The sequence below is a fragment of the Staurois parvus genome, unplaced genomic scaffold (genome assembly GCF_062004578.1).
Source record: "Staurois parvus isolate SC_StPar_1 unplaced genomic scaffold, SC_StPar_1.0 ptg001300l, whole genome shotgun sequence".
Classification (NCBI taxonomy): Eukaryota; Metazoa; Chordata; class Amphibia; order Anura; family Ranidae; genus Staurois; species Staurois parvus.
Window position 1 is genome coordinate 355924 of NW_028319096.1, and position 17416 is coordinate 373339.

The window sequence follows — 17416 nt, forward strand, 5'->3', positions numbered from 1 at the left end:
TCATGGAATGGGTTTCCATGGCCAAGCAGCTGCATCCAAGCCTTCCATTACCAAGTGCAATGCCAAGTGTTGGATGCGGTGGTGTAAAGCATGCCGCCACTGGACTCTAGAGCAGTGGAGACGTGTCCTCTGGACTGACGAATCACGATTCTCTGTCTGGCAATCCAATGGACATAAAAGTAAATATAAATAGGAATGAGCTGAAAATAAACAAAAAAAAAAAGTCCATAGAACTTTGTGTAACAGTCCAAACACCATATAGACACCAGAAAATCATATATAATAACCCAAAAAATCCATTTAACTCTGTGTGACATCCATATAGCTGTCATAAAATCATATATATATCATAACACCGTGATCAATCCACCACCAGATGAATGAGATAAACTCACCAGAGCTAAATGCTGATCAAATTATAAATCAGCATAAGCGTGTTTGCTCTGGGAGCGATGAATATTTCCAGACTCTAGAAGCAATGCTCTGTAGTATTGGGCAGGATCCAGGTATCAAGAGCAATACTCTGCAGCCACTAATAGATAGGACCTTTCATATGGCAATCATTTCTCCATGTGTGTGGGGATGGCATTCAGGAACAAAGAAAAGGCATGATGGTGCAGCAAGTTTAAAACTGTTTCACAAACCGCATAGAGGAGGAAAGAAGATGGACGAGCCCTGCTCACCGCGGACAAACCGCCGACAGCCACAGGGAACGTCCTGATGTCATCTACTAGGCTCCGCCCTACGTGTTTCGTCAATCCGACGTCCTCACGGAGCGGTCGGACCACAGTAGTGTGTTACCAATTGTTTTCTTGGTGACTGTGGTCCCAGCTACCTGGAGATCATTGACAAGATCCTCACGTTGTCAAGGTCCTACCTTTTTACCAGAGGTTATGTTACTCCATGTGCTGGCATCCATCTTGGATTTCTGCAGAGCATGGTGGGAATCTTTTATGCCTTCAGGTCTCTGAGGTCCATCCCACAGAGGGGTGTGGCTGATGACATATAAGCCTGTGTTCCGCACATGCTCTTTGCACTTGTGTCTTGTGTCTGTGTTGCTGTTACTCTGTTCTGACTCTCGTGACGCTCCTGGAATCTGACTCGGCTTGTGACCTGACCATTCTTTGTGTTCTCCTTTGATCTGACCCTCCGTTGCTGAACCCGGCTCGTGACCTGTGATTCTCGTCTGCTGTCCTGTACCGTTTTGTTGGTCCTTTTCGCATTCTCCGCAAGGTGAATCCGGTGGCCTATGCCCTAGCCCTTCCTCCTGGGATGCGGATCTCCAATACCTTCCATGTATCCCTGTTGAAACCTCTGGTCTGCAATCGCTTCACTACCTCTCTGCCTCGGCCCCGTCCCATCCGGGTTGACGGTCATGAGGAGTATGAGGTGAGCCGGATCCTGGACTCTCGATTGGTGCGCGGTCGGTTGCAGTTCCTGGTCCATTGGCGTGGTTATGGTCCCGAGGAACGTTCCTGGGTTCCTTCCACAGATGTCCATGCTCCTGCCCTCCTCCGCGCTTTTCATACCCGCTTTCCTCAGAAACCTTTTGTTGAGCCGCGGAGGGGGAGGGGCCCTTGAGGAGGAGGTACTGTCAAGGTCCTACCTTTTTACCAGAGGTTATGTTACTCCATGTGCTGGCATCCATCTTGGATTTCTGCAGAGCATGGTGGGAATCTTTTATGCCTTCAGGTCTCTGAGGTCCATCCCACAGAGGGGTGTGGCTGATGACATATAAGCCTGTGTTCCGCACATGCTCTTTGCACTTGTGTCTTGTGTCTTGGTGTTGCTGTTACTCTGTTCTGACTCTCGTGACGCTCCTGGAATCTGACTCGGCTTGTGACCTGACCATTCTTTGTGTTCTCCTTTGATCTGACCCTCCGTTGCTGAACCCAGCTCGTGACCTGTGATTCTCGTCTGCTGTCCTGTACCGTTTTGTCTCGTTGTTGTTGACCCGGCCTGCCCGTCTACTCTATTGTCTTTACCACTAGCTACACGCCATTGGCGGCGGCCATTACCGCAGCTGGGGTGCCTCAGGGGCCGCGACCTGGTTCCTGGCTGCGTCAAGTCCATCCCCACCATCAGGGGCCCTGGTGAAGGGCAGCCTGGGACTTAGACTCCGCGCCCTGAGGGACTTCGGTCTGTGGGTGGTGGTTGTCATCAGCCTGTGCTTTACATTGTTATTAGGCCTGCCTGTCCGTTTCCCAGCTCCTGCCCAGACACACATGTAGTTCTGGGATGATTCCTCACTGTTCTCATGATCATTGACACTCCACGAGGTGAGATCTTGCATGGTGCACCAGACCTAGGGAGACTGACACTTGTTTTGTGTTTCTTCCATTTGTGAATGATTGCACCAACTGTTGTCACCTTCTCACCAAGCTGCTTGGCCATAGTTTGGTAGCCCAGTCCAGCCTTGTGTAGGTCTACCATCTTGTCCGACATCCTTGGACAGCTCTTTGGTCTTTGCCATGGTGGAGAGTTTGGAATCTGATGGTTTGATTGCTCCTGTGGACAGGTGTCTTTTATACAGGTAACGTTTTTATAAAGAACACGTGACTTAAAACTGCACCAATAAACACATCTCAGAGGCGATTTTCAGGTGTTTTCCATTGATTCCAATGGGAAGAGGCATTTTTGGGGCTTTTTTTGAACTCCCCAAACATGCCCCAAAGATGCTGTAAGCGCAACGCCTCAGTGGGAACAAATTCACATACATGGGGAAGCATTTTTCTTGAGCTTTTCAGGCTCTTTTTTTAAAGGCTGTGAAAACTCTTCCAGTGTCGAGCCTATCAAAGTGGTGCTGAGATACGGCCATAGAAGTGTTAACAGAAGAGGCTTGAAGGGGGCTGCCAGGAATGCCTCCCGGAAATTCAGATGAAAAAGGGTCTACCTATAGCTTTATTTCTTCACAGAAATGTTATTATCCCCAAGAAGCAGACTGGTGATTACACTGCGTGGAGAGTATTGTTTCAGGGTCCTGGACAGACCGATATTGCTACACAAACAAGTTTTCATCCAATTGAGTTCAGGAAAAAAATCAATACGCGGCGGCCATATTTCAGCAAAAACCTGCTGAGTCTGGATTAACAGTGCGAGCTGGAGTACACATGTGTGTGCTTAACGGTGTATGGAGTGCGGGGTCATATAAATATCTCAGCCCGTGGCCATTCCCGTAATGAAGCAGCAAACCTGGACAATTCGAGACGAGAATGAAATATGCAGAAGCAGAGAACATCTTCATTGTAAACGGCATATCACAGCAATCAAGACGGCCTTAGACATGCAAATCTTGACTCTTCCAGCAAGAATCAATCTGACACTGCCCCCCACCCCCCACCCCTACCCACCACCACCTGAGCCTCTCTGCCAGCCCATAGGGCCACCAAACACATACAAAGATCAATAATATAAAGATCAAAAAATAGTTACCTTGATTATTGTAACTCCCTCCTCATTGGCCGACATCATCGCAGTCTATCCCCTCTTCAGTCTATCATGAATGCTGCTGCCAGACTCATCCGCCTTACTAACCGTTCTGTATCTGCCACCCCTCTCTGCCAATCCCTCCACTGGCCTCCATTCAGTGTCCTCCACCCCTCTCTGCCAATCCCTCCACCGGCCTCCACTCAGTGTCCTCCATCCCTCTCTGCCAATCCCTCCACTGACCTCCACTCAGTGTCCTCCATCCCTCTCTGCCAATCCCTCCACTGACCTCCACTCAGTGTCCTCCACCCCTCTCTGCCAATCCCTCCACTGACCTCCACTCAGTGTCCTCCACCCCTCTCTGCCAATTCCTCCACTGGCCTCCATTCAGTGTCCTCCACCCCTCTCTGCCAATCCCTCCACTGGCCTCCACTCAGTGTCCCCCACCCCTCTCTGCCATGCCCTCCACTGGCCTCCACTCAGTATCCTCCAACCCTCTCTGCCAATCCCTCCACTGGCCTCCACTCAGTGTCCTCCACCCCTCTCTGCCAATCCCTCCACTGGCTTCCCATTGCCAAACGAATACAATTCAAAACATTAACAATAACATATAAAGCCATTTATAACTCCGCCCCAATTACAGCAACAATCTTGACTCCAAATATCACCAAAACCGTCCTCTCCGCCCCTCCCCCGACCTCCTGCTTTCTAGCTCCCTTGTCTCCTCCTCCCATGCTCATCTCCAGGACTTCTCCAGAGCCTCCCCCATCCTCTGGAAGTCTCTACCCCAATCTATCAGACTATCGCCTACTCTGCTTACTTTTAGGCGATCTCTGAAAACCTCTCTCTTCAGGGAAGCCTATCCTGTCATCAGCTAATAATGGAATCTTCTACTCCTCCAACCAGTCCATCCCCCACAGTTACTACCTTTTGTACCACTAGCCCCTCCCTCCTAGATTGTAAGCTCCAAGGATCAGGGCCCTCCTAACCCTCTTGTATTGAACTGTATTGTTGCTGTATTGTCTCCCGTTATATATATATCCTGTATAGTAATAATAATAATAAAAAGGCTTGAATGGTAGAAGGGTGTCAGGCCAATTTTAATGTTTATAACTAGAAACTAAAGTGTAGAAAGACATAACATTGGTTCTTTATTAATTAACTACTTGAGCTCCAAAAGATTTTACCCCCTTCATGACCAGGCCATTTTTTTGCAGTTCGGCACTACAATACTTTATCTGGTAATTGCGTGGTCATGCAATGCTGTATGCAAACAAAGTTTATAGCACTTTTTTTCTACACAAATAGAGCTTTCCTTTGGAAGTGTTTGATCACCACTGGGTTTTTTATTTTTAAATTTTTGCTATATACGGTAAATGAAAAAAGACCAAAAAAAAAAAAAACAAAACAATTTTTTCAACTTTCTGCTATAAAACATCCGATGAAAAAATCAAAAAAAATCTAATTTCTTCATAAATTTGGCCAAAATGTATTCTGCTACATGTCTTTGATAAAAAATAAAAAAAAATACCTATAAGTGTATATTTACTGGTTTTTGTGAAAGTCATAGCGTCTACAAACTATGGTACATATAAAGACATATTTATATTTAGCTTTTTACATTAATAATGGCATTGATCAGCAGCTTATAATGGGAACGTGATAGCGCGTTGGGCAATCTGACACTAACTGACATGGGGGGGACTGACTAACTGCCACTGACATCTCCAGTGACACTAATACAGTGATCAGTGCTAATAATATGAACTGTCACCGTACTAATGACACTGGCTGGGAAGGGGTTAACATCTAGGGCAGGGGTGGACAAACTGCGGCTCTCCAGCTGTTGTGGAACTACATTTCCCATGAGGCATTGCAACATTAAAAAACTGACAGTTACAGCTATGACTTGCAGAGGCATGATGGAACTTGTAGTCCTGCAACAGCTGGAGAGCCACAGTTTGCCCACCCCTGATCTAGGGCGATCAAGGGGTTAAATATGTGCCTAAGAGTGTTTACTGTGTGCCGTTTTACTAAGCAATGTGCTGGTTTTTACTGCCTGTTTTGCAGGGAGAAAAAAACCCAGCACATTTCTGCTGTATGAAGAGAATTCTGTGTTGTTTACCAACACAGGGCTCTCTTCTGTCATTCGCTGAGCCGATCAGTGGGTTCTGGCCATAAATAATTGGCCGGGACCCGCTGATCAGCTTGTGCCGTGGCCAATGACAGCACAGCATGCGCGAACTGACCTGGAAGAAAGCCGTAACATACATGTACGTGATTGCGCCTGTACAAGCTGATCTGTTGCAGTAAATGTATTGCAGGGGATTAGCAAGTGGTTAATACATCATTTAGGAGCTTGTAAAGCTTCAATTTTAAAAAAAAATAATAAACATGCTATTCTTTCTGTTCTGTGTCATGGTTTTGCACAGAGCAGCCCGATCCTCTTCTTCTTGGGTTCCCTTGCCAGCACTCACCGCTTCTCCTCTTCTCTGAGTGCCCCCATAGCAAGCCGGCTACCATGGGGGCACTCATGTGGGTGTGCTCCCAAGCTGGGCAATGTGCGTTCATAGACACACACAGCATGGCATGGCCCTGCAACCTCCCCGATCTCTCTTCACAGGATTTGGCTTACAGCAGCCAACGGCTCCCGCTGCCGCCGAGTCTCCTGTGAGAAGAGAGAAGGGAGAAGATCTGCTGCCGATGGGCACCGTCTCTTGCAGACCTTGTACAACAGGGTTCAGAAGGGGAGCGGCAGAAGCAATGCAAGAAGCCAATCAGTTCATGTGCAGACAGAGAGATGCGCTCGTCACTGCGCAGATTCTCATTCCCTAGCCATTACCAAGGTTAGAAAAAGGAAGGGATGCAATAAAAGAGGTGCCATCATCCCTGAGAAAGTGCAGTGGAGAGGTCCTCTTTTTGATGGGACTTGAAAGGCACAGGTTTATCAAATAGTGGACTGACAGTTCAACAGTTAAAAGGCAATCAATTTTTATGCATACAATTGTAAAAAAAAAAAAAAAAGGACGGATAAGTTAGGGCTCATGTACACTGCAGCTGATAAATTCGCGTTTAGGAGCTTTTCTGCGTTTTTTTTCAGCAGCCCCTGAACTCTCCCTAATGTTTTCCTGTGTCCGTGTACACATCGTCGTTTACAGTCGTTTACAGGCAGTTGAGTTTACAGTCGTTTTTTTGAACGCACCGAACTTGTGTTCAGGAGTAGATTTTATCAGCATTTCAAACGCCAAATGCTTGTAAACGCGGCTAACCGCGTTTAGAAGCGTTTTTTAACTGTTCCATAGCCTGTTCCATGCTGTCCAGAGCCTTTTTTCATCATCAAAAATGCATGCAAAGCGTTTTCCATGTATTCAAATGGACCCGGTACACCAACGCAGTCAGTTGCAGGTTTCGCGTGAAGGAGACAATGGTAGAACGTGCCGCGTTATGCTCATAACTACCTCACTGACCTGATACCCAAATACCACCCAACCCGTAATCTTCACTCCTCACAAGACCTCCTACTTTCTAGCTCTCTGGTCTCCACCTCCTACGCCCGACTGCAGGACTTCTCCAGGACCTCCCCCATTTTTTGGAACTCACTACCCCAATCTATCAGACTGTCACCTACCCTCCTCACCTTTAGGCGCACCCTGAAAACCCATCTCTTCAGGGAAGCCTACCCCGCCCTCACCTAACAGTGGATCTCCTCCACTCCTCCCACCACTCCATCCCCCATAGCCACTTCCTCCTGTACCACTATCCCCTCCCTCCTAGATTGTAAGCTCCAAGGAGCAGGGCCCTCGAACCCCTCATGTATTGTATTGTTACTGTATTGTCTCATGTTCTGTCCCCCACTATAATGTACAGCGCTGAGCAAACCTTTCAGCGCTATATAAATACTGTATTATAATAATAATAATGATGGGATCAGGGGCGGACTGACAACTCATGGGGCCCCCCGGGCAATAGGGGATCATGGGGCCCCTGTGTCCTTGCCCAAACTCAAAAAAGCCTATGAAAAAGGTACCAGGGGCATCTCATGGGGCCCCCTACTGACCACGGGCCCTCGGGCAGTGCCCGAGTTTCCAAATAGTCAGTCCGCCCCTGGCTGGGATCCATAGTGAATACAACCAAAAAAGATCGGTCATCTCCACACATACTGCTTCTGCTCTCTCAAAATGTCTGAAATAGTAAATTTTTTTACTGTTTTTCAGTGCATTCTGGGCATTTTGGAAGGTCTCCTGAGGTTATCTTTAAAAAACACGCATAAACGCGGTATGCAAACGCAGCAATGTGGTATCCAGTGCTCAAAAGCACCCCATCAAAATGCACACTCACCATGTGCTAGTAATTAACCAGCATGTCAGTATATATCCAGCATTCACCAAACAGACTTTGGTGAATGCTGGATATATACTGACATGCTGCTTAATTACTAGCACATGGTGAGTGTGCATTTTGATGGGGTGTTTTTGAGCACTGGATACCACATTGCTTATGAAGGAGGATCTCATTACTTCATTTACTGAGGATCATGTTATATGGACTTTTCTGAATGGACTATATTGAGATTCCCTATTTGATTTTTTGTTTGCACTATTAATATGCACTTATTTGGTAGTGGTTATATTTAGTTGTGTGATTTGGTTTGCGCTATTATTTGTGATTTGTATATTTTTCACATTTTTATTATTATTTTGAGTTTTTTAATAATAGCAGCATCCAGTGAGCGTATTTCTTCTCTTTATTACATTGGCGCAATGATGTTGGTATAATAGAAGTGTTGTATTTATTGGAACATTTCTTTGGTATCTAACTTTTTAGTGATTGTCTGTACCTTTAAAGCCCCATCAAAAAGAGGACCTCTCCACTGTATTACCCAGCTTAGGGGTGGGTCCGTGAGAGCCTGGGATTGGAAGAAGTAGGTTCAATGATGCTGACCATCATTCAACCCAGAAAGTGAAGGACATCTAGTCAATTACCGTGGGGGCAGCTCTGGATTGCAGCGTTTTTAAAACTGAATTCCAGGAATTCTGACACTTTGTGAAAAGTGCAGGCGCACTACGAGTTATAGGGTAACTCCACTTTAGAGGGAAAAAAAAAATTAGCAAAGAAAAAAAAAATAATCTAGCGTATACAACCACGACTCGAGTCATATCGCAATTGAGCCCGGGTTCACATGGATGCGGTGCGGAATTCGCAGAGTGTTCTATGTGAATCCCGCACCCCATCAGAATCACATCCAGTTTATGCGAACCGCTGCGGGTGTGTACGATAAGTTAACAACACCCCGAAATCGGTCCTCAAAACGCGGTGCGATGTGCAGAATCGGATCGCATAGTTGTGAATACCCGTGCGATCCGATTCTAGTGCGGACCAAAAAAAAAGGGTCCTGCATGCTTTTGGTGCGAATAGAGCCATACAAAATGTACAGCTCCAATCGCACCGCACACAAATCGCATGTGATTCGCGCAGGCATGCGGAGCGGTTCCTGTGTGAATCACATGCGATATACCACACCACCTATATGTGATGTTATTTAACATTACCTGTAATTTTCTGTAAAATGAAATGCAATGTGGCACCCTTGAGGGTTTCTGTACACAGATGGTGTACAGAACGCCACCCTGAAAATGTCACTTCCAGTGATTGGTTCACTGATTTTCCCAAAAGCCTGCACTAAGAAACCATTCAGATTTTGGGCAACCCCTGCAACAAATATTTAATTTTGGGTGAGATACTGACCAAGAGAAATCACATCTAAAGAGATGCAGACCCTGCCACTTTCCTCAGAGTCCTGCAGCGGCTGATTGATAATTATAAAATCACCCATTCACAATCACTTTGCACATGGACACAGACGCACAAACGGCTATTTCTTCAGAATAACAAAAGGTAGGGCTCAGTAACAAAGTTTGTTCAAATCCTTGCAATGTACATAGATCACCTTTGGGGGATTTTTTTTTTCTCAAAAAAAAAGTAGAATTACTTTTTAAGTCCAAGGAGGTGCATGACATATCCTGAACTTATCTCTATTATTTATACCTGACAGGTTTATGACTGGGCAGGAGCAAAACACTGACACTCAGGGCTGAGAGAGGGAGGCACACAGAGCAGCTATGTCCGCCCCTCCCCTCTGCTTCCCATTCAGCCTTTGTATTTTGTGAATGAGTTTACATAATACAAAGGCTTCTGTGATTGGGCAGGGAGAAGGGAGGGTGTCAGGGGTTGGGTGTTCTGCTGCGATACGCTGGGCGGTGCATGCGCAGAACACCGACACGCTGTAGCCAGCGGGCAGCGGGACCTGGGCGATCGCGGCAGCGGAGACGGCCGCGCATGTGCACTCGCGATCGCGGACACGCGCCTGGCACCAATGACAGCGCAGGGCGCGCTATTTAAACAGGACAGGAGGTATGTGCAATTGGCGTTCGGTCTTATTGTCCTGTTCCTGTGATCTGATTTGTGAAGTTACCTCTGCTTGATCCTGACCCTGCTGATTGTCTCCTGCTTGACCCCTGGCTTGACCTGACCACTCTCCTGCCTTATCCTTGGTACCTCGCTACCCGTTAGATTGCTGAACCCGGTTCGTGACCTTGACCATTCTCTGCCTGCTCCTCTGGTACCTCGCTGCCCGCACGTTGCTGACCCGGCCTGCCTGACTACGCCTTACGTTACGCTGACTGTCCATCCATCCCGCTCGGATCAGTCCCTGCTGCCAGGCCTACCAGCCTCTTTACGTCAGGCTCTATTTCCCGCAACACCTCTGACGGTACTCTCTACCACTGCCGGACATACTCAGGGGTCGCGACCTGGTCTCAGTCTGCTCCAAGTCCATCCCCACCATCAGGGGCCCTGGTGAATAAGCAGATTGGGACTTAGACCCCGCGCCTTGAGGAACCCAGCGCTGTGGGTTGCTAGAGATACCTCCAGGCGGTGTCTGACAGAGGGGCAGGCATAGCAGCTGCACCGACTCTAATGTTGAAGAGGTTTAGACTTGCAGTATGAGCCTCAGGCTCTGGGAAATACAGCTACAGCCGGCCATCTTCTGGGAGTTCAATAAAAGAGTAAATAAAGATAAATCCAGGAGATGCCATGCGCCTCCTTGGACTTTCCAAAAACAAACAAACAAAACCAGCGTTCAAATCCTCATGCAGACTAGAAAAAATTCAGAATGTCAAACGAAGAGGTGCAGCCCTTCAATGATCGGGAAATCTGGATACTAATGAACAAAAACAAACAGGGGCGCACTCGCATCGTGCATTACCGTGGTACACCACGTGTACACCAAAGGAGAAATAAAAGCAGAATAGATAGTCCGCAATGGCAGGCAATGCAATGCTGTGCCCTAATTAGGGATAAGTTGAAACGTTTCGGGAGACGAACCCCTTTCCTCAGAGCTCAAGGAAGGGGGTTCGTCTCCCGAAACGTGTCAACCTATCCCTAATTAGGGCACAGTATTGCATTGACTGCCATTGCGGACTATCTATTCTGCTTTTATTTCTCCTTTGGTTTGTGAGTATATATCTATTTGATTACACAATAAACACGCGGTGTTACCACGGTAATGCACGATGAGAGTGCGCCCCTGTTTGTGTTTGTTTTGTTCATTAACCTCCTTGGACTTTACTCATAGTATACCTTTACTTTTTTTTTTTTTTTTTTACAATTCCTGGAATTCAGCTTAAAATTGAAGAATCTTGCTTACTGTAAGACAGGTTTTTTTTTAGCCACTCTGATTAAGCAGCCTACGGCATAAATGACAAAGCATCTGGCATATATGTAAGAGAAAATATATACTCACTTATACACAGTTCCGCCATTTCCATGACCTAGAATGTCGCGATTCTGAATGTCAAGTTCATTAATCTAAAGACAACAGGAAAAAAAGTAAAGTCAGCTTTGTGTCCTTCTGCAGAGTAGATAGGAACTACACAGACCTACATAACAAAAAAAAAAAAAGAAATCTAAAAAAAAAGGCAAAAACTGAAGATGGGGATAAACATAACTCATGAGAACCGGGGAGCAGCAGAGCCAGAACTGAAGAGCGACTGCGCCAGGGGAAATACCTCAACAGTGCTAAGGAAAGAAGACCAAAAGCAGAGAAGAACAGAAAACAAAACAAACCACTTAAGCATTATAATTCTACTTTACATCAGGGGCGGACTGACAACTCATGGGGCCCCTGGGCAATAGGGGATCATGGGGCCCCTGTGTCCTTGCCCACACTCAAAAAAGCCTATGAAAAAGGTACCATGGGCATCTCATGGGGCCCCCTACTGACCCCGGGCCCTCGGGCAGTGCCCGAGTTTCCAAATGGTCAGTCCGCCCCTGGAGGTGAAAGTGTCCGAACTGGAAGGGGGTGAAAGTGTCCGGACTGGAAGGGGGTGAAAGTGTCCGGACTGGAAGGGGGGGAAAGTGTCCGGACTGGAAGGGGGGGAAAGTGTCCGGACTGGAAGGGGGGGAAAGTGTCCAGACTGGAAGGGGGGGAAAGTGTCCAGACTGGAAGGGGGGGAAAGTGTCCAGACTGGAAGGGGGGGAAAGTGTCCGGACTGGAAGGGGGGTGAAAGTGTCCGGACTGGAAGGGGGTGAAAGTGTCCGGACTGGAAGGGGGGGAAAGTGTCCGGACTGGAAGGGGGAGGAAAATGTCCGGACTGGAAGGGGGAGAAAGTGTCCGAAAGCGCCCCCTACTGACCCTGGACCCTCGGGAAGTACCCGAGTTTCCAAATGGTCAGTCTGCCCCTGCTTTACATAGCACCAATATTTGTAGAGCGCTTCACAATATAAAAGGAGACAGTAAAGTTACAATACAATTTGATACAAGAGAATTAGACGGTTGGTGTCACCCGATGCGGTAACACATGGTGTCACCCCTCCGACGATCCCTGCAGGATGGATCGGATCTGCGGATTGAGCATTATGGATTGCAGTCCGATCCATTGTGCTTCCCAATCGGCAAATCCGATCCATCCTACGGGGATCGTCGGCTTGCAACCTATACGGGGGTTACCTGATCTCTCCACGAAAAGTTTTAAAGCAAGCCGACAATCCCCGCAGGATGGATCGGATCTGCGGATTGGGGAGCATAATGGATCGGACTCCGATCCATTATGCTCAATCCGCAGATCCGATCCATGCTGCGGGGATCGTCGGCTTGCTTTAAAACTTACCTTTTCGTGGAGCAGGTCTGGTGTCACCCCGTGCAACAGGTGTCACCCGGTGGGGCGCACACCTCCCGCACCTGCCTAGGGACGCCACTGAGGGCCCTACTCATAGGAGCTTACAGTCTAAAAATCTAATACTTAAGACAAAAAAGGCCAATAGTGCAACAAGTGCACAAAATACAAAGAGCACATGAATATTACAGAGGAGCTATAAAGTGCAAAGACTACAGCCAGTACAAGAGAAGGAATAAATGGAAAAGTCATGGCCGCCTGTCAAACTCAATATGGAGAGTTAAACAATATGTTACCCCAACATTTCACATTCCTGATCTGTGCCTGCTGTACCGTGTACTTGTATGAAAAAGTCTCCTGTTCTCTTTGTATTGCTTCCTTTGTGTGAAATATCTGGTGTTCCTGCCAGTTCCTCTGCTGTCCTTTTAAAAACTGACTACACTAGGCATGAGAGCACAGCGTGGTCAGTTTTCTGGTTGTGCTGGGAACTCAGCCAATGATCAGACTTGTGTTGACACCTCTCCCCCTGCACAGCCATTCCCTAGGAAGACGAATGTGCTGCTGTTTCTCCTCCCCCAGCTCTCTGATGTCCTTATGCAGCTGAGAACAGAGGATATGTGATCACTTCTATTTTAAAACGAATGGGTTGTTTCATAAAGTGACGGTTCACATATACTTTACATTGCTCTGCATGATCCCCTCCAACCGCATGTCTTAAGTAGATGATTGGAGCTTTAAAAACATGGCTCGGCTGCCTCATTGTATCGCCTCCTTGCCACTCGTGTAAACAAGGCCTTAGATCTGCCAACTACTATTTAATGCAAGGACCTGTCTGATTGGATAGAATGTTGATTGGATAGTTTACGGAGATCCTTAAATTACATAGTTTTGGTAAATCTAAAGTTTATTGTGCAGAGGGTGAGCGAGAAAGTGGGAGGGAAGTAGAGAGGTTAGGAGAGAGTGGGAGGGAGGAAGAGAAAGTGGGAGGGAAGTAGAGAAGTTAGGAAGAGAGTGGGAGGTATGTAGAGGGGTGGATGGGAGAGTGGGATGGAAGTAGAGAGGATGTGAGAGAGAGATGGGAGGTTGGAAGTACTAAGGTTGTGAAAGAGAGTGGGAGAGACATAGAGAGGGTGGGAGAGAAATAGAGAGGGTGGGAGAGAAATAGAGAGGGTGAGAGCAAAACAGAGATGGTGGGAGCGAAATAGAGAGGGTGGGAGAGAAATAGAGAGGGTGAGAGCAAAACAGAGATGGTGGGAGCGAAATAGAGAGGGTGGGAGAGAAATAGAGAGGGTGAGAGCAAAACAGAGATGGTGGGAGCGAAATAGAGAGAGTGGGAGAGAAATAGAGAGAGTGGGAGATAAACAGAGAGGGTGGGAGAGAAATAGAGAGGGTGAGAGCGAAACGGAGAGGGTGGGAGAGAAACAGAGAGGGTGAGAGAGAAATAGAGAGGGTGGGAGAAACAGAGAGGGTGGGAGAGAAACAGAGAGGGTGGGAGAGAAATAGGGTGGGAGAGAAATAGAGAGGGTGGGAGAGAAATAGAGAGGGTGGGAGAGAAATAGAGAGAGTGGGAGAGAAATAAATAGGGTGGGAGAGAAATAGAGAGGGTGGGAGAGAAATAGAGAGGGTGCGAGAGAAATAGAGAGGGTGGGAGACAAACAGAAAGGGTGTGAGAGAAACAGAGAGAGTGGGAGAGAAATAGAGAGGGTGGGAGCGAAACAGAGAGAGTGGGAGAGAAAGAGAGAGGGTGCAAGAGAAATAGAGAGGGTGGGAGAGAAACAGAAAGGGTGGGAGAGAAACAGAGAGAGTGGGAGAGAAATAGAGAGGGTGCGAGAGAAATAGAGAGGGTGGGAGAGAAACAGAAAGGGTGGGAGAGAAACAGAAAGGGTGGGAGAGCAATAGAGAGGGTGAGAGTGAAATAGAGAGGGTGAGAGTGAAATAGAGAGGGTGGGAGCGAAACAGAGAGGGTGGGAGCGAAACAGAGAGGGTGGGAGCGAAACAGAGAGGGTGGGAGAGAAATATAGAGGGAAGGAGAGAAATAGAGAGGGTGAGAGAGAAACAGAAAAGGTGGGAGAGAAATAAAGAGGGTGGGAGCAAAACAGAGAGAGTGGGAGAGAAATAGAGAGGGTGGGAGAGAAATAGAGAGGGTGGGAGCGAAACAGAGAGTGGGAGAGAAATAGAGAGGGTGCGAGAGAAATAGAGAGGGTAGGAGAGAAACAGAAAGAGTGGGAGAGAAATAGAGAGGGTGGGAGAGAAATAGAGAGGGTGGGAGAGAAATAGAGAGGTTGGGAGAGAAATAGAGAGGTTGGGAGAGAAGTAGAGAGGGTGGGAGGGAAGTAAAAAAGGGTGTTAGGGAAGCAGGCTTGGACTGGCCATAGGGCTCACCGCGCATTTGCCCGGTGGGCCGGGGCCACCGGGCATTAGGAAGAACGACCTGTTGATTACCGGGCCGCACAGTGGGAGGTAAGCGACGACCGCAGTCTGAACGGGGCTCACACAGACGGTGGTCACTGCTCACCTCCCGTTGTGTGGCTATGCCTAAAGCAGGGCTGACAGGAAGAGCAGCAGTGACAGCTCTAGATGACAAGCAGGAAGCGCCAACACATAGACACTTCCTCGGCCGGCCGCTGCACACACAGCCGCACTGAAGGAACAACGGCAGCCTCTCTCCTTCACCGACCGGCACACTATGACACCTCTGTAGCGGCGGTGGATTGGGCTGTCTCTTTGCTGGTTGAGCTGTCTCCTTACTGGTTGAGCTGTCTATTTGCTGGGTGGCTGTCTCTTTGCTGGATGGGCTGTCTCTTTACTAGCTGAGCTGTCTCTTTGTTTGACGGGCTGTCTCTCTGCTGGATGGGGATGTCTCTCTGCTGGATGGGGATATGTCTTTGCTGGATTGAGATGTTTCTTTGTTGGATGGGGATGTCTCTTTGCTGGACGGGGCTGTCTCTTTGCTTAGTTGGGTCCAGCAAAGAGACATCCCAATCCAGCAAAGAGACAGCCCAGTCCAAGAAAGGACATCCCAATCCAGCAAAGAGACATCCCTGTCCAGCAAAGAGACATCCCATCTCTTTGTGGATGGGGATATCTCTTTGCTATATGGGGATGTCTCTTTGCTGGATTGGGATGTCTCTTTGCTGGATTGGACCACCTTTTTGAATATATAGGGGGCACTGTGATTAGATCTCTAGGGGCACTGTAATGTAAAGGGACACTGTGATATAAATGGCACTGCACTGTAAAGGGGCACTGTAATCAATACAGTGCCCCTTTACATGCAGTCCACTGTATATCACAGTGCCCCTTTACATCACAGTGCACAGGACCGACTCCATGAATATTCTGTTGCCAACTGCCCCCGTGAATGCCATTGCACCCCAGTCTAAAATGCCCAGGCCTATTTTTTGTCCCAGTCCAGGTCTGGAGGGAAGTAGAGAGGGTGGGAGAGGAATAGGACAGAAGCAAAGAGAGTGGGAGGGAGGTAGAGGGTGGAAGAGAGAATGGAAGGGAAGTAGAGAGAACAGAATGGGAAGGTGACAAGTGGGAGGAAAGTAGAGAGGATGGGGAGAGAGAGGATGGGTAGTAGAGAAGGCGAGTAGTACATTAGGTGGGTAGTAGAGAGGATGGGAGAGAAGTAGAGAGGACAGGGGAGAGAGTGGAAGAGAAGGATCGAAGAAGAGAGTGAGGATAAAAAGGGGGGAGTGAATGAGTGAAGAGGGACTACAGAGACAGCAATGAAGAGAAAATTACAAAGAGCAGAGACATGGTAAGTATCATCGGAGGAAGCCCAGAAAATTGTGAACACAGTGAAAGAGAGAAAATGTAAAACAAAATGGGTGAGAGAGAGAAAGAGTGATAGTCAAAGAGAAACAGAAGAGGAGAGGAGGACAGAAAAGGAGGAGAGTAAGAAAGACACCATAGAAGAGGAAAGTCTAGGCAAAGGAATAAACTGTCAAATACAACAGAGGAAGGGAGTAATGGTGTGTTTGTTTGGGGGGAGACAATTGACAACGGAGGGAAGTATATTGAGACTTACTCAGAGATGGGGAGAGAATATCAGGAGACGAGAGTGGGAACTGAGTGACGGAGGAAGAGTGTGTCAAGCTTTGGATGTAAAGTGTCAGGGAAAAGCAACTTGGGGCCATAAACAACACAGGCCCAGGTCATTTCAAGTTCAGCTGCAAGAACAGCAAGATCAATACAACATTTGCCGTCCAATTTATAAAAGGTGATACCAAGGGACAGAGTGATGGAAAGTTTAATGACAATTTGTTTGCCTGGGTCATTTCATTAAAGTTTGATAAAAGGTGTCAGGCTGGGATGATATATCCGAGGTGCGGAGGGTCACATCAGGGGAGGGAAGATATGGGGGATCTTCAGTGACTCCAGTGGACACTACGGAGCGGGCTGTTTAACGCACTTTCCATCAAGAATCTGAAGGTTAACGGTGAGGTTTACGTGTGCAAAACAGGCCACCCTGAAACATGCATCATAAACCATCATAATTCTACTATAAAGACGGAGGTAATGCTGCATGAATCAATATCTCGGAGTGAAAAGTCACGGCAAGAAGGCTGTTTGAGACTGCAGCAAAAATACAGGATCTCCCAGAAGTGAGTCCCCCCCTCACATTTTTGTAAATATTTTATTGTATCTTTTCATGTGACAACACTGAATAAATGACACTTTGCTACAATGTGATGTAGTCAGTGTACAGCTTGTATAACATGTACATTTGCTGTCCCCTCAAAATAACTCAACACACCGCCATTATCGTCTAAACCGCTGGCAACAAAAGTGAGTCCCCCCCTAAGTGACAA

General features: G+C 47.5%; 1 protein-coding gene across 2 annotated transcripts in view; it reads right to left on the reverse strand.

Moving 5' to 3' along the window:
• Positions 1-17416, reverse strand: part of MAP2K5 (mitogen-activated protein kinase kinase 5) — a 345280-nt gene that overhangs the window by 215324 nt on the left and 112540 nt on the right. For both annotated transcript variants that reach the window (XM_089660977.1, XM_089660975.1), the window contains exon 8: positions 11228-11292. In XM_089660977.1, coding sequence (XP_089517103.1) covers positions 11228-11292 — 65 coding nt within the window. The remainder of the gene's footprint in view (positions 1-11227; positions 11293-17416) is intronic.